Genomic DNA, 24472 nt, shown 5'->3' on the forward strand with positions numbered 1-24472 from the left:
GCGCTGTAAGGCAGCAACTCTACCGCCCTGCTGTTACGTCTATGTTATGGACATAAGCGTGACTAGGTCTTGCACAGTTGCAGGCACTGATTGTGTCAGGCAAAGGAGTGTGATATCCCAAAATTGAAATTGATTTCTGCATTAATCTAAAAGTCATAATTTTGGCTGCTTTTAAACTGAGGTAAATGCGATGGAAGGTTTTTGATCTCATTAGAGTGGTCAGTAGAGGCGCACGGTTTTATTGGGTAATAGTCAGATACAGTAAACGGGTCAAACAAGCATTGGAAAGAAAAATAGTGCGTGCGGTTTTGGGATGTTGATTAGAGTCTGAAGAAGGCACCTTCTTCGACCTGAGGGACACCTTCAGCAACAGACTGACTGGTCCCACCAAGATACAGGACAGAACGCCTCAGGAGATCCTTCTTCCTTGTGGCGAACAAACTGTACTATTCCTCCCCGACTTCTGTCACGGGGTAGACGGACTCCCCCCCCTCACACACCCCCCCCCCCCCCCCCCCCCCCCCCCCACCTCACACACCCCCAATCTGTGCACATCCCCAATCCTTTCCACTCTTCACTGGCGGCACAGCGGTAGAGTTGCTGCCTTACAGCGAATGCAGCGCCGGAGACCCGGGTCAAGTCAAGCCAAGTCAACTTTATTTGTCACATACATATACCAAAAAGGGATCTATTCACAAAGTGCTGGAGTAACTCAGCAGGTCGGGCAGCATCTCGGGAGAGAAGGAATGGGTGACGTTTCGGGTCAAGACCCTTCTTCAGACCCTTCTTCAGACTTCAGTCTGAAGAAGGGCCTCGACCCGAAACGTCGCCCATTCCTTCTCTCCTGAGATGCTGCCTGACCTGCTGAGTTACTCCAGCATTTTGTGAATAAATACCTTCGATTTGTACCAGCATCTGCATATATTTTCTTACACTTCTTATACATGATGTGCAGTGAAATGAAAGTGGCAACGCCTGCGGATTGTGCTAAACTACAAAACAGAAAAGAAAAAAAGAATTTTACACAAAAAATAAATTAATACAGTAAATTAAATTAGTCCCTGGTGATTTGAGCGTTAACAGTCCGGATATCACCAGGGACTAATTTAATTTACTGTATTAATTTATTTTTTGTGTGTTAAAAAAAAAATTGTATTCTGTTTTGTAGTTTTAGCACAATCCAGCCGTTGCCACTTTCATTTCACTGCACATAGAAACATAGAAAATAGGTGCAGGAGTAGGCCATTCGGCCCTTCGAGCCTACACCGCCATTCAATATGATCATGGCTGATCATCCAATTCAGTATCCCGTACCTGCCTTCTCTCCAATAGGATATGTATATGTATGTGACAAATAAACTTGACTTGACTTGACTTGACTTGACCCGGGTCTCCGGCGCTGCATTCGCTGTAAGGCAGCAACTCTACTACTGGGTTTGATCCCGACTACGGGCGCCATCTGTAGGGAGTTTGTACATTCTCCCCGTGACCTGCGTGGGTTTTCTCCAAGATCTTCAGTTTCCTCCCACACTCCAATAGACCTACAGGTTTGTAGGTTAATTGGCTTGGTGTAAATGTAAAAATTGTTCCTAGTGTGTGTAGGATAGTGTTAATGTGCGGGGATCGCTGGTCGGCGTGGACCCGGTGGGCCGAAAGGGCCTGTTTCCGCGCTGTATCTCTAAACTAATCGAAACAAAATATTTCATGATTCATGTATTTTGTGTTTTTCTGACTTTTGGCAGATCAATTTCCCTCCTGGGAGAAACAAAGTTTATCAACAGAATCAACTTCAAGCTCCTCCTATTCACATACAAAGCCCTAAACGGGCTTGCTCCCCCCCATATCAAAAATCTTCTAACCCACCACTATCTCCAGGTCCCTCAGGTCGGCCGACTTGGGGCTACTGACTATCCCGCGGTCTAGGCTTAAGCTCAGGGGTGACCGCGCTTTTGCGGTTGCAGCTCCTAGACTGTGGAACAGCATCCCTCTCCCCATCAGAACTGCCCCCTCCATTGACTCCTTTAAGTCCAGGCTCAAAACCTATTTCTACTCCCTAGCGTTTGAGGCCCTCTGAGGGGGCGCTGTGAACTGTTTATGTATGTGCTGTTATGTTTGTGTGCCATTGTATGTTCGTTCTTAGTACCTGAACCGATGTACAGCACTTTGGTCAACGTTTGGTTGTTTTTAAACGTGCTATGCAAATAGAATTGACTTGACTTGACTATCGTATCGCATTGTACGTATCGACCCGAAACGTCGCCTCTCCAGAGATGCTGCCTGACCCGCTGAGTGGCTCCAGCATTTTGTGCCTGTCTTCATCCAGCACACCAGCATCTGCATTTCCTTCCTGCGCGCACGATTAGAGTTAAATATGGTGTTCTCTGTCACTGTCTAAGGAAAAATGCCGAAAGTGAAGCCGTACCTCGAGTCAAACAAGGCCATGAATTGCGGGTAGCGGATATTGCCGTCTTCATCAAGGGGGATCCTGTCAATGAGCAGCTCAAACTCTTCGTCCGTAATCTCCACACCAAACCTGCGAGAAATAAAACGCAGAAAAGAAATGAGCAGTCAAAGTTCACTTTTAGGTCAGCACGAGCCACACAACAAAAAAACCCACACGGCATATGGCAGCCGTGAACTTTTTTTTTTGTCACCAAAATCTGTCTTCAAGATCAAGGACACCACATGAATATCAGAGGTTAATCAGGGTTTCGAGGGCTCCTGGTCTGAGAAAGAAAGAACTTCTACCGGGGCAACCCGCCCATACATTTATCATGGCTAATAGATGGAGATCCTTGAAACGCAGACAAGCCAGTCAGATGGGATTGTGGCTTATGAAATTATTCATTGCAGTTACCCACTCATACTAAGTTTTTCACAGTTTCTTTCTCGTTTTTTTCCCCCCGTGTTTAGTTTATTGTCAGGCGTACCGAGGAACAGTGAAAAAGCTTTTGTTGCGCGCTAAACAGTCAGCGGCAAGGCAATCTTATAAAATCGTACAAAATTCTTAAGGGGTTGGACAGGCTAGATGCAGGAAGATTGTTCCCGATGTTGGGGAGGTCCAGAACAAGGGGTCACAGTTTAAGGATAAGGGGGAAGTCTTTTAGGACCGAGATGAGAATGTTTTTTTTCACACAGAGAGTGGTGAATCTGTGGAATTCTCTGCCACAGAGGGTAGTTGAGGCCAGTTCATTGGCTATATTTAAGAGGGAGTTAGATGTGGCCCTTGTGGCTAAAGGGATCAGGGGGTATGGAGAGAAGGTAGGTACAGGATACTGAGTTGGATGATCAGCCATGATCATATTGAATGGCGGTGCAGGCTCGAAGGGCCGAATGGCCTACTCCTGCACCTATTTTCTATGTTTCTATGTTTCTAATACATGATTACAATCGAGTCATTTACACAGTATATGGATACATGATAAGGGAATAAAGTTAAGTGGAAGGTAAAGCCAGTAAAGTCCGATCAAAGATAGTCCGAGGGTCACCAATGAGGTAGATAGTAGTTCAGCACTGCTCTCTGGTTGTGGTAGGATGATTCAGTTGCCTGATAACAGCCGGGAAGAAACTGTCCCTGAATCTGGAGGTGTGCGTTTTCACACTTCTGAACCTCTTGCCCGATGGGAGAGGGGAGAAGAGGGAGTGGCCGGGGTGCGACTGGTCCTTGATTGTGCTGCAGGCCTTGCCGAGGCAGCGTGAGGTGTAGATGGAGTCAACGGAAGGGAGGTTGGTTTGTGTGACGGTCTGGGCTGTGTCCACAATTCGTTGCAATTTCTTGCGGTCTTGGATGGAGCTGTTCCCAAACCGAGCTGTGATGCATCCCGATAAAGTGCTTTCCACGGCGCATCTGTAGAAGTTAGTGAGAGTTGTGGGGAACATGCCGAACTTCCTAAGCCTTCTAAGGAAGTCGAGGCGTTGGTGAGCTTTCTTGGTCGTTGCTTCAATATGGGAGGTCCAGGAGGTGTTGCTGGTGATGTTGACTCTTAGGAGTTTGAGCTTTTCGACCATCTCTACTTTGGCGCCATCAATGCAAACTGGGGTACGTGTACCACAGCAGATACTTCAGATGAAAGAAAAGCTATAGGGTTGAAGACAATAACGGCAATAAAGAAAGGTGAGTCCCCAGCCCCAGATAGTCTCATCCTTTCACGATAAAGGAATTAATTGAGAACATTGCAGATTCTATGCTGAATCTTCTGAAAGGTCTCGATTTTGGAAACTGTTCATTTGACCTTTCTGTAAAATTTCCCCCGACACTCTGCTATTTAAGAAATGTGTGAGAAAAGGTTAGGTTCACGAGGATGGCATACGAGGAGAGATTGGAAAGACTGGGCTTGTATTCCCTGGAGTTTAGAAGGATGAGAGGGCATCTTATAGAGAGACGTATAAAATTATAAAAGGACTGGAGAAGCTAGATGCAGGAAAAATGTTCTCAATGCTGGGGTAGTCCAGAACCAGGGGCCACACAGTCTAAGAATAAAGGGGAGGCCATTTAAAACTGAGGTTTAGAAGGAACTTTTTCTCCCAGAGTTGTGAATTTGTGGAATTCTCTACCACAGAGGGCAGTGGAGGCCAATTCACTGATGAATTTAAAAGATCTAGGGGCTAGCAGAATCAAGGGATATGGAGAGAAGGCAGGCACGGGTTACTGATTGTTGATGGTCAGCCATGATCACAATGAATGGCGGTGCTGGCTCGAAGGGCCAAATGGCCTCCTCCTGCACCTATTTTCTATGTTTCTATGTTTCTAAAAGCAAAGGAATTATAAACCAATTATCCGATCAGCAACTTTTGAAAAAGTAGTTGATTGATTTCACAGAGACAGCCATCATTGTTCACAATGCACCACTTCACCGCCCAGGTCAAGTTCTAAACTTAAGTCTGGGGTGGGTCGATTCTTGTTCAACATTGGATAGGAAAAACAAAGAAATCTGGGCTTAGATTTAATGATTTAATTGAACAGAAACTCAGCTTGAACAAACACAAAAATAATGTAGCTACCAGAGGGTGGCATGGTGGCATGGATTTCAGAAGTTCCTAAGTGACTGGAGCAGAATTGGGACATTTGGCTCATCAAGTCTACTCAACCATTCAATCATGGCTGATCTATCATTCCCTCTCGACCCCATTCTCCTGCCTTCTCCCCACAACCCCTGAGACCCGTACTAATCAAGATATCTGTCAATGTAACCCATTCTCAGGTTGCTGCCTTACAACGCCAGTGACCTGGGTTTGATCTTGACTACAGGTGCTGTCGATACAGAGTTTGTATGTTCCCCCTGAGACCCCCATGGGTTTTCTCCGGGTGCTCCGGTTTCCTCCCACACTCCATAGATGTACAGGTTTGTAGGTTAATTGGCTTCAGTAATATTGTAAGTTGGCCCTAGTTTAGAGATACAGCGCGGAAACAGGCCCTTCGGCCCACCGGGTCCGCGCCGACCAGCGATCCCCGCACATTAACACCATCCCACACCCACTAGGGACAATTTTTTACATTTTTACCAAGCCAATTAACCTACAAACCTGTACGTCTTTGGAGTGTGGGAGGAAACCGAAGATCTCGGAGAAAACCCACGCAGGACACGGGGAGAACGTACAAACTCCGTACAGACAGCACCCGTAGTCGGGATCGAACCAGGGTCTCCGGCGCTGCATTCGCTGTAAGGCAGCAGCTCTACCGCTGCGCCACCGTGACCGCCCATCGTGATAGTGCTCGTGTACGGGGTGATAGCTGGTTTGCGCAGACTAGGTGGACTGGAGGGCCTGTTTCTGCACTGTATCTCTCAAGCCTTAAGTCTAATTCCAAAGATGTGCAGCTTTGAAGGTTAATTGGATTCTGTAAATTGTTCCTTGTGTGTAGGAGGCAAAACTGGGATATGGTAGAACTAGTGTGTGGGTAAGCATTGGTTGGCGCGGGCTCGGTGGGCCATAGGGCCTGGTTCGGCACTGTATCTTTAAACTAAAGCTCTTGCATCTGCTCCCAGAGGGAAGAAAAGAGAACAGGGGAACAGTCAGGGAGGCAGGTATCCTTGACGATATTTCCAGGTTTCCTGAGGTAACATACCATTAAGAAGGACTGGATGAAAAAAAAGTGAACCTATCATTTGATCCTGATTTCACTTCAATTTTCCCAATCTGACCTTTCTGTCCTGGGCCTCCTCCATTGTCAGAGCGAGGCCCAGCGCAAATTGGAGGAACAGCACCTCATATTTCGCTTGAGCAGTTTACACCCCAGTGGTATGAACATTGACTTCTCTAACTTCAGGTAGTCCCTGCTTTCCCTCTCCCTCCATCCCCTCCCCCTTCCCAGTTCTCCCACACGTCTTCTAGACTCCGACTACATTCTATCTTTGTCCCGCCCCCTCCCCTGACATCAGTCAGAAGAAGGGTCTCGACCCGAAACGTCACCCAATCCTTCTCTCCCGAGATGCTGCCTGCCCTGCTGAATTACTCCGGCATTTTGTGTTTACCTTCACTTCAATTTATCTAAAGATAGAACATAGACAATAGACAATAGACAATAGGTGCAGGAGGAGGCCATTCGGCCCTTCGAGCCACCGCCATTCAATGTGATCATGGCTGATCATTCTCAATCAGTACCCCGTTCCTGTCTTCTCCCCATACCCCCTGACTTCGCTATCCTTAAGAGCTCTATCTAGCTCTCTCTTGAATGCATTCAGAGAATTGGCCTCCACTGCCTTCTGAGGCAGAGAATTCCACAGATTCACAACTCTCTGACTGAAAAAGTTTTTCCTCATCTCAGTTCTAAATGGCCTACCCCTTATTTTTAAACTGTGGCGCCTTGTTCTGGACTCCCCCAACATTGGGAACATGTTTCCTGCCTCTAACGTATCCAACCCCTTAATAATCTTATACGTTTCGATAAGATCTCCTCTCATCCTTCTAAATTTCAGTGTATACAAGCCTAGTCGCTCCAGTCTTTCAACATATGACAGTCCCGCCATTCCGGGAATTAACCTAGTAAACCTACGCTGCACGCCCTCAATAGCAAGAATATCCTTCTTGCTGGGGCTGCACCAATGCAGGAGGAGTTTGGGCCCAATGGGTCAACTTGGTCTAGTATCCTTTAAATTTCGCCCCTCTCAGCTTAAAACGACACCCTCCAGTATTTAAACCAAGCGTAAAAATGTTCTGACTGTCTCCCCTATCTAAGCCTCTCATAATTATATATACTTCTATCAGATCCTGCCTCAGTCTCTGACCAGAGGCATTGAAGGCAATGGGGAATGTCATAATCGATGTACAGGCTCCATGTGTTTTACCTAGGGGTTACACGCTCGAAAAGCAGCGCCTGATTCAAAAACGCGCAAGTTAAACATATACACGGCCACGATACAATACGATACGATAGAACCTTATTGATCCCAGGAGGGGAATTGATCTGCCAATAGTCATAAAAACACAAGATACTAGAGACATGAAATTAAAGTGGCGAGTGGAAATGATTGGGGATGTGCAAAGATTGGGGAGGAGGGTCAGTCTCAGTCTACCCCACGACAGAGGGGGAGGAGTTGTACAATAATATAGTGATAAGTAGGCTAATCATACGTAAATGCATTTTTGAGTCATTTTTGAGTTTCATTTCATATTCGTGATTTAATTATGGCATATTCTTGGAAAATTCTTGGGTAATATAATAGACAATAGACAATAGGTGCAGGAGGAGGCCATTTGGCCCTTTGAGCCAGCACCGCCATTCAATGTGATCATGGCTGATCATTCTCAATCAGTACCCCGTTCCTGCCTTCTCCCCATACCCCCTGACTCCGCTATCCTTAAGAGTTCTATCTAGCTCTCTCACTTGAATGCATTCAGAGAATTGGCCTCCACTGCCTTCTGAGGCAGAGAATTGCACAGGTTTACAACTTATAAGATTTATAACAGTTTGATAGCCACTGGGAAGAAGGATCTCCTGTGGCGTTCTGTGCAGCATCTTGGTGGGACCAGTCTGTTGCTGAATGTGCTTCTCAGGTTGACCAGTGGGTCGTGGTGACGATGCCCTCAGCAGTAGATTTGAGCGCCTTATTCCAAAAATACGAGTGCGTAAATCAAGCTTTGGTGTAAGAAAATAACTGCAGATGCTAGTACAAATCGATGGTATTTATTCACAAAATGCTGGAGTAACTCAGCAGGTCAGGCAGCATCTCAGGAGAGAGGGAATGGGTGACGTTTCGGGTCGAGACCTTTCTTCAGACTGATTTCAGGGGGGCGGGACAAAGAAAGGATATAGGTGGAGACTGGAAGATAGAGGGAGAACTGGGAAAGGGGGAGGGGAAGAGAGGGACAGAGGAAATATCTAAAGTTGGAGAAGTCAATGTTCATACCGCTGGGCTGCAAGCTGCCCAGGCGAAATATGAGGTGCTGTTCCTCCAATTTCCGGTGGGCCTCACTATGGCACTGGAGGAGGCCCGTGACAGAAAGGTCAGACTGGGAGTGGGAGGGGTAGTTGAAGTGCTCAGCCACTAGGAGATCAGGTTGGTTAAGGCGGACTGAGCGAAGGTGTTGAGCGAAGCAATCGCCGAGCCTGCGTTTGGTTTCGCCGATGTAAAGAAGTTGACATCTAGAGCAGCGGATGCAATAGATGAGGTTGCAGGTGAACCTCTGTCTCACCTGGAAAGACTGTTTGGGTCCTTGGATGGAGTTGAGGGGGGAGGTAAATGTACAGGTGTTGCATCTCGTGCGGTTGCAGGGGAAAGTGCCCGGGGATGGGGTGGTTTGGGTAGGAAGGGACGAGTGTATCAGGGAGTTACGGAGGGAACGGTCTCTGCGGAATGCAGAGAGGGGAGGGGATGGGAAGATATAGCCAGTGGTGGGGTCCCGTTGTTGGATCCGCTGGCTGGTGGGGTGGAAGGTGAGAACGAGGGGGATTCTGTCCTTGTTACGAATGGGGGGATGGGGAGCAAGAGCGGAGCTGTGGGATGTAGAAGAGACCCTAGTGAGAGCCTCATCTATAATGGAAGAGGGGAAGCCCCGTTTCCTAAAGAATGAGGACATCTCTGACGCCCTAGTGTGAAACACCTCATCCCGGGCGCAGATGTGGCGTAGACGGAGGAATTGGTAGTAGGGGATAGACTTTTTGCAGGAGACCGGGTGGGAAGAAGTGTAGTCCAGATAGCTGTGCGAGTCAGTGGGTTTATAGTAGATGTCCGTCACTAGTCTGTCTCCTGTGATGGAGATGGTGAGGTCCAGAAACGGGAGGGAGATGTCGGAGATAGTCCAGGTATATTTAAGGGCAGGATGGAAATTGGAAGTGAAGTGTATGAAGTCCGTGAGTTCTGCATGGGTACAAGAGGTCTCCAAATTTGAGGAAGGATATTCTTGCTATGGTGGGCGTGCAGCGTAGGTTCACTAGGTTAATTCCCGGAATGGCGGGACTGTCGTATGTTGAAAGGCTGGAGCGATTGGGCTTGTATACACTGGAATTTAGAAGGATGAGGGCTGATCTTATTGAAACATATAAGATAATTAGGGGATTGGACACATTAGAGGCAGGAAACATGTTCCCAATGTTGGGGGAGTCCAGAACAAGGGGCCACAGTTTAAGAATAAGGGGTAGGCCATTTAGAACGGAGATGAGGAAAAACTTTTTCAGTCAGAGAGTGGTGAAGGTGTGGAATTCTCTGCCTCAGAAGGCAGTGGAGGCCAGTTCGTTGGATGCTTTCAAGAGAGAGCTGGATAGAGCTCTTAAGGATAGCGGAGTGAGGGGGTATGGGGAGAAGGCAGGAACGGGGTACTGATTGAGAGTGATCAGCCATGATCGCATTGAATGGCGGTGCTGGCTCGAAGGGCTGAATGGCCTACTCCTGCACCTATTGTCTATTGTCTATTGTAGCAGTCGTCGATGTAGCAGAGGTAGAGTTCGGGGATGGGGCCGGTGTAACTCAATAGTAGTCAATAGTCAATAGTCAATTGGACCTTTCTTTTGTAAATGGCACCAAAATATGTCAACGTGCACGTGTGAGCTATGCAGAGAATCTCACTGTGTGGTGCTGTCGTGACAATAAACAACCATTGTCTTTTTGCACTATTATGGTTTGTGTGTTTTTTATGCGTATGCGTTTGTGTGTGTGTGTGGATATAATGTGTGTATCAGTGTATGAGTGTGTGTATATATGTGTGTCTGTGTGTGTGTATATGTATATGTGTGTGTATGTATAAATATGTGTGTGTGTGTGTGTGTGTGTGTGTATATATATGTGTGTGTGTGTATATATATGTGTAATTGTGTGTGTGTATATATGTGTGTGTGTGTGTGTGTATATATGTGTGTGTGTCTATATGTGTGTGTGTGTGTGTATATAAGTGTGTGTATATATGTGTGTGTGTGTGTGTGTGTATATATATGTGTAATTGTGTGTGTGTATATATGTGTGTGTGTGTGTGTGTGTATATGTGTGTGTGTGTGTGTGTGTATATATGTGGGTGTGTGTGTGTATATATGTGTGTGTATATAAGTGGGTGTGTGTGTGTGTATATACGTGTGTGTGTGTGTGTGTGCATATATGTGTGTGTATATAAGTGTGTGTGTGTGTGTGTGTGTATATACGTGTGTGCATATATTTGTGTGTGTGTGTGTGTGTATGTGTATGTGTGTGTATGTGTGTGTGTATGTGTGTGTGCATATGTGTGTGTATGTGTATGTGTATGTGAGTGAGCGAGTGAGTGTGTGTGTGTGTGTGTGTGTGTGTAGTTATGTGTGTATATATGTGTGTGTGCATATGTATATGTATATATACACACACTGAACTTTTTTTTCTCATTTATGATATAGTTTACAGTGTACTGTGTGTACATATTGTGTTGTGCTGCTGCAAGTACGAATGTCATTGTTCTGTCTGGCACACATGACAATAAAACACTCTTGACTCTTGACACCATTGAACAATTAAACCACCACCTCCTTTATCCCCTGTCGGCACGGCAGAAGAACTAACCTGCCACCTAGTGGGGAGCTTGGGACAACAAGAGGGGTCTCAACCCGAAACGTCACCCATTCCTTCTCTCCAGAGATGCTGCCTGTCCCGCTGAGTTACTCCAGCTTTTTGTATCTATCTTCGATTTAAACCAGCATCTGCAGTTCCTTCTTACACAATATAATGGTTGGGGTGGGGGTTGTGGTTGGGGTTGTGTTTGGGGTGGGGTTTGTTGTTGGGGTTGGGGTTGAGTTTGGGGTTGGGGATGGGGTGGGGTGGGTTGTGGTTGGGGTTGTGGCTGGGGTTAGGTTTGGGGTTGGGGTTGGGGTTGGGGTGGGAGTTGGGCTGGGCTGGGTTGGGTTGGGCTGGGTTGGGTTGGGTTGGGTAGGGTTGGTTTGGTTGGGTTGGGTTGGTTTGGTTTGGGCTGGGCTGGGCTGGGCTGGGTTGGGTTGGGTTGATTTGGGCTGGGCTGGGCTAGGTTGGGTTGGGTTGGGCTGGGTTGGGTTGCATTGGGTTGGTTTGGGTTGGGTTGGGCTAGGCTGGGCTGGGTTGGGTTGGGTTGGGCTGGGTTGGGTTGGGTTGGGTTGGGTTTGTTTGGCTTGGTTGGGTTGGGTTGGTTTGGGCTGGGCTGGGCTGGGTTGGGTTGGGCTGGGTTTGTTTGGGTTGGGTTGGGCTAGGCTGGGCTGGGTTGGGTTGGGTTGGGCTGGACTGGGTTGGGTTGGGTTTGTTTGGCTTGGTTGGGTTGGGTTGGTTTAGTTTAGCGTGTTGAATCAGGTGGAGTTTACGGATGATCATAAAGGATACAAGAAAAGACACATGAGGACATGGTGGTATGGTGGTGCACTGGTAGAGTTACTGCCTTACAGCGCCAGAGATTCGGTTCGATCTTGACTATGGGTTCTGTCTGTACGGAGCTTGTACGTTCTCCCAGTGGCGTATGTAGGTTTTCTCCGGGAGCTCCAGATTTCCCTCACATTCCAAAGGTGTACAGGCTTGTAGGTTAATTGGCTTTGGTAGGATAGTGTTAATGTGTGGGGATTGATGGTCGGTGGGCCGAAGGGCCTGTTTCCGCGCTGTATCTCTAAAGTCTCTAAACTAAACTAAACTAAACTAAAAAAATATTTTAAGTGCTGGAGTAACTCGACGGGTCAGGCAGCTTCTCTGGAGAATATTGATGGGTGTGTTTCAGGTCAGGACCCTCCCACAGACTCACAGTGGGGGAGCAGTGAGAGGGGGTCACACAGAACTCCTGTCAGAGAAAGAAGGAGAACATCTTCAAAGTCGGCATAACTACAGGAGATTTTACATTGGAGCAGTCATAATGTAGAAACAAGGAACTGCAGATGCTGCATTTGGTAAAGAAAGACACAGGAAAGTGCTGGAGTATCTCAATGGGCAGGCAGCACCTCTGGAGAACATGGATACGTGACGTTTCACAGAGTGCTGGAGTAACTCAGCGGGTCAGGCAGCATCTCTGGAGAACATGGATACGTGACGTTTCACAGAGTGCTGGAGTAACTCAGCGGGTCAGGCAGCATCTCTGGAGAACATGGATAGGTGACGTTTCACAGAGTGCTGGAGTAACTCAGCGGGTCAGGCAGCATCTCTGGAGAACATGGATAGGTGACGTTTCACAGAGTGCTGGAGTAACTCAGCGGGTCAGGCAGCATCTCTGGAGAACATGGATAGGTGTGATTTTGGGTCGACATCCTTCTTCAGAGTAAGGATTCAGATTTAGATGAGGTTATTGTCATATAAGGGTGGGTTGGCATTCCTTGTTCACAGTGTAAGTAGTATACATGGTATTGCCAAGTACAACAATAAAGGCAACAATGAGGGCTAAACAGCAGAATGATGCAAAGGTTGTCGTGTAATCCGAAGTAATGAAAAAAAAAACCTGAAGTGAAACAATGGATTAACCTAATGAGGAAGAGATAAGAGTAAGAATAGTTTAGTTGAGATTAGATTTAGGGTTACAACATGGAAACAGGCTCGTCGGCCCACTGAGTCTGCAATGACCATAGTATAGGAGCAAAGAGGCCCTTCTGCAGTTGTACAGGGCCCTAGTGAGACCGCACCTGGAGTACTGTGTGCAGTTTTGGTCTCCAAATTTGAAGAAGGATATTCTTGCTATTGAGGGCGTGCAGCGTAGGTTCACAAGGTTAATTCCCGGAATGGCGGGACTGTCATATGTTGAAAGACTGGAGCGACTAGGCTTGTATACACTGGAATTTAGAAGGATGAGAGGAGATCTTATCGAAACATATAAGATTATTAAGGGGTTGGACGCGCTAGAGGCGGGAAACATGTTCCCGATGTTGGGGGAGTCCACATTTTAAGGATAAGGCATAGATCATTTAGAACGGAGATGAGATGTGGAATTCTCTGCCTCAGAAGGCAATGGAGGCCAATTCTCTGTATGCTTTCAAGAGAGAGTTAGATAGAGCTCTTAATGATAGCGGAGTCAGGGGGTATGGGGAGAAGGCAGGAACGGGGTACTGATTGAGAATGATCAGCCATGATCACTGTGAATGGCGGTGCTGGCTCGAAGGGCCGAATGGCCTTCTCCTGCACCTATTGTCTATTGTCCATTGACCAGCGATCACCCGATCGATCCTGCAGTCGAGGGACAAGATAAACACGAAGACAGACTCAAAATGCTGGAGTAACTCAGCGGGACAGGCAGCGTCTGTGGATAAAAGGAATGGGTGATGTTTCAGGTCGAGACTCTTCTTCCGTCTGAGAGTCAGGGGAGAGGGAAACACAGAGATATGGAAGGGTAAGGTGTGAAAACGAGAGATCAAAGGGGACAACGCTCAAGGAAAACGTAGAACAGATGTTCTACATTTCTATGGTTCCTTCCTGTACATTTTGACTGGTTTTGACAGTTTAGATCAACTCCACCTGGAATGTGAGAAGCCAGGTGCAATAGATGTTGCCTGTCCCGGTGAGTTACTCCAGCATTTTGTGTCTATCATTCAACACATTCCATCAGGTGGCGCCACCAGCACTGGCTGCCTCGCCAATGTCTGTCTGTCCTTTCCACTGTTTTTAAATTATTTTAAGTATGTGTTAAAGTATGTTTTAGTGTTTCTTGGTTTGTTTTATGTGGGGGGTGGGGGGCGGGGGGGAAATTGGGGGAAACTTTTTTTCAATCTCTTACCTCGACAGAGATGCGATTTTTCTCCGTGTCGTATCTCCGTCCCCACGGCGGCCTAACATCGAGGAGTGGTGCAGCCTTTCCTGGAGACCGGGCCAGCGCTTCAAGCCGCGGGCGCGGCGCGGACTTTAACGTCGCAGAGCTGCGATCCTTTGCCGAGGATCGACTGTGGAGAGCTCCAACCGCGGGGCGTGTGGACTTTAACACCGTGAAGCCCGCGGTCTCTGGTGAGAAGAGGCCGACTCGGGAGCTCCATGCCGCGGAGAGAGTTTCAACCGCCCCGACGCGGGGAGTTTCGATCATCCCGACGTGAGGGCCTCGGACAGTCGGCAGCGGCGACTGCGGACGGTTCAATAGCCCCGACCGCGGGTGAACAAAGAGGAAGATGGTTGAACTTTATTACCTTCCATCACAGTGAGGAATGTGGAATCCGCTGTGGTGGATGTTTATGTGACATTTTGCTTTATGTGGCTGTGTGTCTTGTTGCTTTTTACTTAGTGTGGCTGTATGGTCAATCAAATTTCACTGTACCTTAACTGGTACACGTGACAATAAAATGAATCTTGAAATCTTGCATCTTGAAACGCAGGTCCTTCAGCTCAGCACCTCCATGCCGACCAAGATACCCTATCTAAGCTGGCCCATGTTGTGTGCATTTAAACATTTCCTATCCATGATGAAGCCGTGAATTGTCGGATCATACCTGCTCTCGATGGCAGCTCGGAACTCTTGCTGACTGATGATGTTCATCTCCAGCTTGTCGATTTTGCTGCAATTAGTAAAGAACAGAAGCAGTGAGAAGAACCAAAGTGCACTTTTTGTCGATTATATCTCTGTCAACGTCGAAGGTATTTATTCACAAAATGCTGGAGTAACTCAGCAGGTCAGGCAGCATCTCGGGAGAGAAGGAATGGGCGACGTTGCGGGTCGAGACCCTTCTTCAGACTGATGTCAGGGGGGGGCGGGACAAAGAAGGATAAAGGTGGAGACAGGAAGATAGAGGGAGAACTGGGAAGGGGGAGAGGAAGAGAGGGACAGAGGAGCTATCTAAAGTTGGAGAAGTCAATGTTCGTACCACTGGGCTGCAAGCTGCCCAAATGAAATATGAGGTGCTGTTCCTCCAATTTCCGGTGGGCCTCACTATGGCACTGGAGGAGGCCCATGACAGAAAAGTCAGACTGGGAGTGGGAGGGGGAGTTGAAGTGCTCAGCCACCGGGAGATCAGGTTGGTTAAGGCGGACTGAGCGAAGGTGTTGAGCGAAACGATCGCCGAGCCTGCGTTTGGTTTCGCCGATGTAAATAAGTTGACATCTAGAGCAGCGGATGCAATAGATGAGGTTGGAAGAGGTGCAGGTGAACCTCTGTCTCACCTGGAAAGACCTCCCCCAACTTTAGATAGTTCCTCTGTTCCTCTCTTCCCCTCCCCCTTCCCAGTTCTCCCTCTATCTTCCTGTCTCCACCTGTATCCTTCCTTTGTCCCGCCCCCCTGACATCAGTCTGAAGAAGGGTCTTGACCCGAAACATCACCCATTCCTTCTCTCCCGAGATGCTGCCTGACCCGCTGAGTTACTCCAGCATTTTGTGAATAAATACCTTCAATTTGTATCAGCATCTGCAGTTATTTTCTTACACTCTCGATCAACGTCAGTACCCTGCAAACCCCTGGTCACTTTCAATTAAACAACTTGATGCTTTAAAGTTCTACTCTCTGAGTTGGTTTGATCTCTGCGGTTCACCGATCAATATTGGTTGAAGTGGTTTAAAACGACGGAAGAATTCCGCGTGCATTTCCTGGATGTTTGAAGCATAAATCATGGTATTCGTGACAATAAAATAAACTCATTTAGGTTTTCAGTTATGTTTAGAGATACAGGCGGAAACAGGCCTTTCAGTCCACACCGACCAGCGATACACTAGTACTAAACTTACAAAATTCTTAAGGGGTTGGACAGGCTAGATGCAGGAAGATTGTTCCCGATGTTGGGGAGGTCCAGAACAAGGGGTCACAGTTTAAGGATAAGGGGGAAGTCTTTTAGAGCAATCAAGAGTTTGCGGATGACACTTTTGAGGAGGATGCTAGGAGGCTGCAACGTGACTTGCATAGGTTAGGTGAGTGGGCAAATGCATGGCAGATGCAGTATAATGTGGATAAATGTGAGGTTATCCACTTTGGTGGCAAGAACAGGAAAGCAGACTATTATCTGAATGGTGGCCGATTAGGAGAAGGGGAGATGCAACGAGACCTGGGTGTCGTGGTACACCAGTCATTGAAAGTAGGCATGCAGGTGCAGCAGGCAGTGAAGAAAGCGAATGGTATGTTGGCATTCATAGCGAGAGGATTTGAGTATAGTAGCAGGGAGGTTCTGCTGCAGTTGTACAGGGCCTTGGTGAGACCACACCTGGAGTATTGCGTACAGTTTTGGTCTCCTAATCTGAGGAAAGACATTCTTGTCATAGAGGGAGTACAGAGAAGGTTCACCAGATTGATTCCTGGGATGGCAGGACTTTCATATGAAGAAAGACTGGATAGACTCGGCTTGTACTCGCTGGAATTTAGAAGATTGAGGGGGGATCTTATAGAAACTTACAAAATTCTTAAGGGGTTGGACAGGCTAGATGCAGGAAGATTGTTCCCGATGTTGGGGAAGTCCAGAACAAGGGGTCACAGTTTAAGGATAAGGGGGAAGTCTTTTGGGACCGAGATGAGAACGTTTTTTTTCACACAGAGAGTGGTGATTCTGTGGAATTCTCTGCCACAGAAGGTAGTTGAGGCCAGTTCATTAGCTATATTTAAGATGGAGTTAGATGTGGCCCTTGTGGCTAAAGGGATCAGGGTGTATGGAGAGAAGGCAGGTACGGGATACTGAGTTGGATGATCAGCCATGATCATATTGAATGGCGGTGCAGGCTCGAAGGGCCGAATGGCCTACTCCTGCACCTATTTTCTATATTTCTATGTTTCTACCCTGCACACACTAGGGACAACTTACATTTATACCAATCCTGTACGCCTTTGGAGTGTGGGAGGAAACCGGAGAACCCGGAGAAAACCCACGCAGGTCACAGGGAAACGTACAAACTCCGCACAGACAGCACCCGTAGTCAGGATCTAACCCGGGTCTCTGGCGCTGTGAGGCAGCAATTCTACCGCTGTGCCACAGTGCCACCTCCATCTATTCTAATCTAAACTAAACTAAACTAAACCAAACGAAAATTGTGCCACTACAATTTATTATCTTCTGCCCACAAACAAGGCCCATCACACATCTCTCCTATCAAATGGAGTTCCCACAACTATCAAAAGTTCTTGAATCAACCTGGACACCCCTAAAAAGGACACAAAGCGCTGGAGATAGAGCGATACAGCCTGGAAACAGGCCCTTCTACCCAACGTGCCCATGCTGACCAACGTACCCCATCTACACTAATCCCACCTGCCTGCATTTGGCCCATATCTTTCTTGCCCGATGCTATCCATGTTAGACACAAAATGCTGGAGTAACTCAGCGGGTCAGGCAGCATCTCTGGAGAGAAGGAATGGGTGACGTTTCGGGTCGAGACCCTTCTTCAGACTGATCATCTAGACATATGCTATCCATGTACCTTTCCAAATGTCTTTTCAACATTATCATATCATATCATATATATACAGCCGGAAACAGGCCTTTTCGGCCCTCCAAGTCCGTGCCGCCCAGTGATCCCCGTACATTAACACTATCCTACACCCACTAGTTACAATTTTAGGGACAATTTTTACATTTACCCAGCCAATTAACCTACATACCTGTATGTCTTTGGAGTGTGGGAGGAAACCGAAGATCTCGGAGAAAACCCACGCAGGTCACGGGGAGAACGTACAAACTCCTTACAGTGCAGCACCCGTAGTCAGGATCGAACCTGAGTCTCCGGCGCTGCATTCGCTGTAAAGCAGCAACTCTACCGCTGCGCTATCGTGCCGCCCATTGAGATTGCACCAGCCTAAACTACCTCCTCTGGCAGCTCGTTCCATCCACCCTTCACCCTCTGTGCGAAAAATGTCCCTCAGGTTCCCACTAAAACACTCCCCTCTTGCCTTAAGCCTATGTCCCTTGGTTCTTGATTCCCCTACTCTGGATAAAAAGACTCTGAATGTCTACCGTATCTATTCCTCTCCTGGTTCAATGGAATAAGCTGTTTTTCAAAGGAGTGTGGAGGAATTAATCACTTACTGAAAGGTGGCTAAAAGTGCAAGGAAGTCTGATTGGAATAATCTTGTCAGCTTAGCTTCGATTGCAGTCATTGTGGAACAGAAACTGTCACTTCCATCGTTGTTAAACCTAGAAACAAAGAGATGTTTTGAAATAAAATCAGATCATTAATTTACCAAATTAAGGACCGAGATGAGAACGTTTTTTTCACACAGAGAGTGGTGAAACTGTGGAATTCTCTGCCACAGAGGGTAGTTGAGGCCAGTTCATTGGCTATATTTAAGGGGGAGTTAGATGTGGCCCTTGTGGCTAAAGGGATCAGGGGGTATGGAGAGAAGGCAGGTACAGGATACTGAGTTGGATGATCAGCCATGATCATATTGAATGGCGGTGCGTACAGGCTCAAAGGGCCGAATGGCCTACTCCTGCACCTATTTTGTATGTTTCTATGTTTCTAGTATCATTAAAATATTGAACTTGGCTGTGGCACAGTTGTTAGCAATGTAGATTCTGTATGTCTAGACACCCAAGTGAACCAATCTGAATCCAATCCAAGGAGTGGGTTTAATCACCGTATGTATGATTACTGGGGTGGCACGGTGGCGCAGTGGTAGAGTTGCAGCCTTACAGCGCGAGAGTTCCGGGTTTGATCCCGACTACGGGCACTGTCTGTACGGAGTTTGCACGTTCTCCCCGTGACTGCGTGGGTGTTTCCCCAGATCTTCGGTTTCAACCCACGCTCCACAGACGTACAGGTTTGTAGGTTAATTGACTTGGTAAAATTGTAAATTGACCCTAGTGTGTGTAGTATTACTGCGCAGGGATCGCCGGTCATTGGGCGAAGGTCCCGTTTCCACTCTGTATGTCTAAACTAAACTGAACTAAAGATGGCCATTTTTGACCTCAATAAAGGGTTTGATTCAATGGGGACTCCATCAGTCAAACGTACCAGTCTGCAGAATTTCATTTCCATCCTATGACTGTTACCTGTTTAGACAATAGACAATAGGTGCAGGAGGAGGCCATTCGGCCCTTCGAGCCAGCGCCGCCATTCAATGTGATCATGGCTGATCATTCTCAATCAGTACCCCATTCCTGCCTTCTCCCCATACCCCCTGACTCCGCTATCCTTAAGAGCTCTATCCAGCTCTCTCTTGAATGCATTCAGAGAATTGGCCTCCACTGCCTTCTGAGGCAGAGAATTCCACAGATTCACAACTCTCTGACTGAAAAAGTTTTTCCTCATCTCAGTTCTAAATGGCCTACCCCTTATTCTTAAACTGTGGCCCCTTGTTCTGGACTCCCCCAACATTGGGAACATGTTTCCTGCCTCTAACGTGTCCAACCCCTTAATAATCTTATACGTTTCGATAAGATCTCATCTCATCCTTCTAAATTCCAGTGTAGACAAGCCTAGTCGCTCCAGTCTTTCAACATATGACAGTCCCGCCATTCCGGGAATTAATCTAGTAAACCTACGCTGCACGCCCTCAATAGCAAGAATATCCTTCCTCAAATTTGGGTGACGTCATAGAGTCATGCAGCGTGGAAACAGGCCCTTTGGCCCAACTTGATCCCCCCTCACCCTTCTAAACTCCAGTGTGTACAGGCCCAGAGCCATCAAACTCTCCTCATACTTTAACCCAGAGTTTCTTAACCGGGGTTTCGCGAGAGGTCGCTAGGGGTTCCGAGCCATCGAGCTGAAACTTTAATAAAGGTGCTCCTCCCCCCCCCCCCCCCCACCCGCTGGGAGGACCGGCGCCCATCCCGGCATGCCCCGCGCCTGACCTTCCTCCCATGGTGCAGCGCGGCGGCAGAAGGTCAAACAAGATGGCCGTCGCCGTCGAGCTGCCGCTGCAGGAGAGGTTTCCACCCAAAGGGTCCACGGCTCGCGATGGCCGACGCGATGGCCGCCCAGGGCCGAGGTGAGTGGCTCCCTCTCCCCTTTCCCACCCCCGCCTCCTCGCCCGCCCATGGCCCCGGGGTCCACTGATCGTCAGTCGGGGGGGAGTTGCCGGGCCAGCAGGAGAGGCTTGCACGGAGGGTTCAGTTTTATTTGTTTAAGTGTTATTTATCATGTTAATAAAGATATATAATAATAATTCTGATGTAGGGGTTCCCTGAGACATGAAAATTATTTCCAGGCTTCCGCAAGGGTAAAAAGGTTGAGAAACGCTGCTTTAACGTTTCAGTCTCATTAACCTCCGGTGTCATTTGCCGGAGAAATAAAGTTTTCCAACGTACCTCGGCACATGTGGCAATAATAACCCTAATCCTAAACCTAAAGAGAGAGCCAGATAGAGCTCTGAAGGATAGCGGAGTCAGGGGGTATGGGGAGAAGGCAGGAACGGGGTACTGATTGAGAATGATCAGCCATGATCACATTGAATGGTGGTGCTGGCTCGAAGGGCCGAATGGCCTCCTCCTGCACCTATAGTCTATTGTCTAAAGCCTAAACCGTTACCAAAGACAAGTGATGTAATTCACCCCTGCCTCGAATGTGTCACTCTAGCTTTTGGCGATCTGAGGAAGGGCAAGATCTTAAGCACAACATGGAGCTCATAGTCTATAAAGTAGCAGGACCCATCCTTCCTAAGACTGAGTTTAGTTTAGTTTAGTTTAGCGCAGACACAGACCCTTCAGCCCACCAAATCCGCACCGACCTGCGATCCCCGCACACTTACACGATCTGACATACACTATAGACAATAGGTGCAGGAGGAGGCCATTCGGCCCTTCGAGCCAGCACCGCCATTCAATGTGATCATGGCTGATCATTCTCAATCAGTACCCCGTTCCTGCCTTCTCCCCATACCCCCTGACTCCACTATCCTTAAGAGCTCCATCTAGCTCTCTCTTGAATGCATTCAGAGATATTTTACATTTATAACCAAGCCAGTTAACCTACAAACTTGTACGTCTTTGGAGCGCGGGAGGAAACCGAAGATCTCTGAGAAAACCCACGCAGGTCATGGGAAGAACGTACAAACTCCGCACAGACAGCACACCTAGTCGGGATCGTACCTGGGTCTCTAGCGTTGTCAGCGCTGTAAGGCAGCAACCTTACCACTGCGCCACTGTGCCGCCCAGTTTACCACCGGGTTTACAAGCATTTCGACATTTCACATGATACAAACAATGCCCTTCGGCCCACCAAGCCCGTACCGACCAACGACCCCCGCACATTAACACTAACCTACACACATTAGGGACGGCACGGTGGCGCAGCGGTAGAGTTGCTGCCTTGCAGCGAATACAGCGCCAGAGACCCGGGTTCGATCCTGACTACGGGTGCCGTCTGTACGGGAGTTTGCACGTTCTTCCCGTGACCTCCATGGGTTTTCACCGAGATTTTCGGTTTCCTCCCGCACTCCAAAGACGTACAGGTTTGTAGTTTAATTGGCTTGGTAAATGTGAAAATTGTCCGCAGTGGGTGTAGGATAGTGTGCGGGAATCGCTGGTCGGCGCGGACCCGGTAGGGCCTGTTTCCGCGCTGTATCTCTAAACTAGAACACTAAACTAAACACTAGGGACAATTGTTTTACATTTACACCAAGCCAATTAACCTACAAGAAGGTTCTTGACCTGAAACGTCACCCATTCTTTCTCTCCAGAGATGCTGCCTGACCCGCTGAGTTACTCCAGCATTTTGTGTCCACCTTCGATTTAAACCAGCATCCGCAGTTTTTTTTTTGTCTAACCTACAAACCTCTACGTCTTTGGAGTGTGGGAGGAAACCGGAGAATACCCTCGCAGGTCACGGGGAGAGCGTGCAAACTCCGTACAGATAGCATCCGTAGTCTCTGGTGCTGTGAGGCAGCAGCCCTACCGCTGCGTCACTGCACCAGGTGGGCGTGTTAAAGGCCTGTCCCAGTTACGCCATTTTGTAAGGCGACTGCCGGCGACTGTCAAAGTCGTAGCAGATCACCGAAATGATCTTTTACCCAACGACAATGATTACGACAATGACCACAATGACCACAATGACCACGACAATGACCACGACAATGACCACGACAATGACCACGACAATGACCATGACAATGACCACAATGACCACAACAATGACCACAATGACCACAACAATGACCTCGACAATGACCACGACAATGACCACGACAATGACCACGACAATGACCATGACAATGACCACGACAATGACCACGACAATGACCACGACAATGACCATGACAATGACCATAATGACCATGACAATGACCGCAATGACCACGACAATGACCACAATGACCACGACAATGACCTCGACAATGATCACGACAATGACCACGACAATGACCACGACAATGACCACAATGACCACGACAATTATCACAATGACCACGACAATGACCTCGACAATGACCACGACAACGACCACGACAATGACCGCGACAATGACCACGACAATGACCACGACAATGACCACGACAATGACCATGACAATGACCACGACAATGACCACGACAATGACCACGACAATGACACAATGACCACGACAATGCCGAGTCAGGCCGATACAAGTTACTTTTTTTGTGAAACTACCACCTGGCTAAGAGATCGCACCGTCTTCGGAAACATCGCGAAATTCCCACGCTCACCTGACCGTCAAACTGTCGCCTCCAATCCACCCGTCAAATGTCCTGATGGTAAATAAATTGGTTAAACGAAACTATCTTCTGGTATCTTCAAATGCCTTGTCTTAATTTAATATTACGTGCTTCTAAATGCATCTGCGACAATCTGGCAAACCTGGGGACAGCGTGCGACAGACAGCGCCCGCAATAAGCTACGATACCTGGCAACAAGCCAGCTGTCGACGAGAAATTTCTGTTTGGGAAATGTTTTCCGCGATGCGCCGAGATCCGCTACGATTCATTGAAGACTCCTCACGATCGTGCCCGCTCGCGACACCCCGGCAAACGTTCACGACAGCCTAGTCGCCAGCAGTCGCCTTAACATCGCCTAAGTGGGACACGCCCTTTAACGTAACACAGGAGTGACAGAGAATAACAACTGCAGTGACAGAAACTTGAAACCACTAACTTGTGCTTGGGGTTGTTGAGAATTTTATGTGGCAATCCCTTTTCGCTCCGGTCTTGGAAGTTTTTGAGAAAGTCGATGTACTTGATCCCGGCTCTCGTGTTTTCAAGGTTGCAGCGGAGAAGAAAAAGGTTTAAGTGTTCAGTTCTCAGGTGCAGTCCGAAGGTTCCCAACACGGATAGAAAGTCTCTGTGCAACACCTAGTGATTCACAAATAAACACAAGACATTGAGTATAGGAGCAAAGAGGTCCTTCTGCAGTTGTATAGGGCCCTAGTGAGACCGCACCTGGAGTACTGTATGCAGTTTTGGTCTCCAAATTTGAGGAAGGATATTCTTGCTATTGAGGGCGTGCAGCATAGGTTTACTAGGTTAATTCCCGGAATGGCGGGACTGTCATACGTTGAAAGACTGGAGCGACTAGGCTTGTTTGTATACACTGGAATTTAGAAGGATGAGAGGAGATCATATCGAAACGTATAAGATTATTAAGGGGTTGGACACGTTAGAGGCAGGCAACATGTTCCCAATGTTGGGGGAGTCCAGAACAAGGGGCCACGGTTTAAGAATAAGGGGTAGGCCATTTAGAACTGAGATGAGGAAAAACCTTTTCAGTCAGAGAGTTGTGAATCTGTGGAATTCTCTGCCTCAGAAGGCAGTGGAGGCCAATTCTCTGAATGCATTCAAGAGAGAGCTAGATAGAGCTCTTAAGGATAGCGGAGTCAGGGGGTATGGGGAGAAGTCTGGAACGGGGTACTGATTGAGAATGATCAGCCATGATCACATTGAATGGTGGTGCTGGCTCGAAGGGCCGAATGGCCTCCTCCTGCACCAATTGTCTATTGTCTATTGTCAATTTACAGCAGAGCCATTGCCCGACAGAAATGGCAAATCAAATTGCCAACCATCCAATTCGATATAAAGAGTTTCTCTTGCACCTCCTCCACCAAACTCATCTACTTTTTTCGGGCGGCACGGTGGCGCAGCGGTAGAGTTGCTGCCCTACAGCGGATGCAGCGCCGGAGACCGTAGTCGGGTTCGATCCCGACTACGGGTGCTGTCTGTACGGAGTTTGTACGTTCTCCCCGTGATCTGTGTGGGTTTTTCTCCGAGATCTTTGGCCTCCTTCCACACTCCAAAGACGTGCAGGTT

General features: G+C 47.9%; 1 protein-coding gene across 1 annotated transcript in view; it reads right to left on the bottom strand.

Moving 5' to 3' along the window:
- LOC144592277 (EF-hand calcium-binding domain-containing protein 6) overlaps positions 1-24472 on the bottom strand; it is an 88277-nt gene that overhangs the window by 27539 nt on the left and 36266 nt on the right. The window contains exons 7-10 of the mRNA XM_078396806.1: positions 23325-23521; positions 18303-18410; positions 14798-14863; positions 2423-2533 (exon numbers count right to left, since the gene is read on the bottom strand). Of these exons, the coding sequence (XP_078252932.1) occupies positions 2423-2533; positions 14798-14863; positions 18303-18410; positions 23325-23521 (482 nt within the window). The remainder of the gene's footprint in view (positions 1-2422; positions 2534-14797; positions 14864-18302; positions 18411-23324; positions 23522-24472) is intronic.

Source organism: Rhinoraja longicauda, chromosome 3 (assembly GCF_053455715.1).
Source record: "Rhinoraja longicauda isolate Sanriku21f chromosome 3, sRhiLon1.1, whole genome shotgun sequence".
Taxonomy (NCBI): domain Eukaryota; kingdom Metazoa; phylum Chordata; class Chondrichthyes; order Rajiformes; family Arhynchobatidae; genus Rhinoraja; species Rhinoraja longicauda.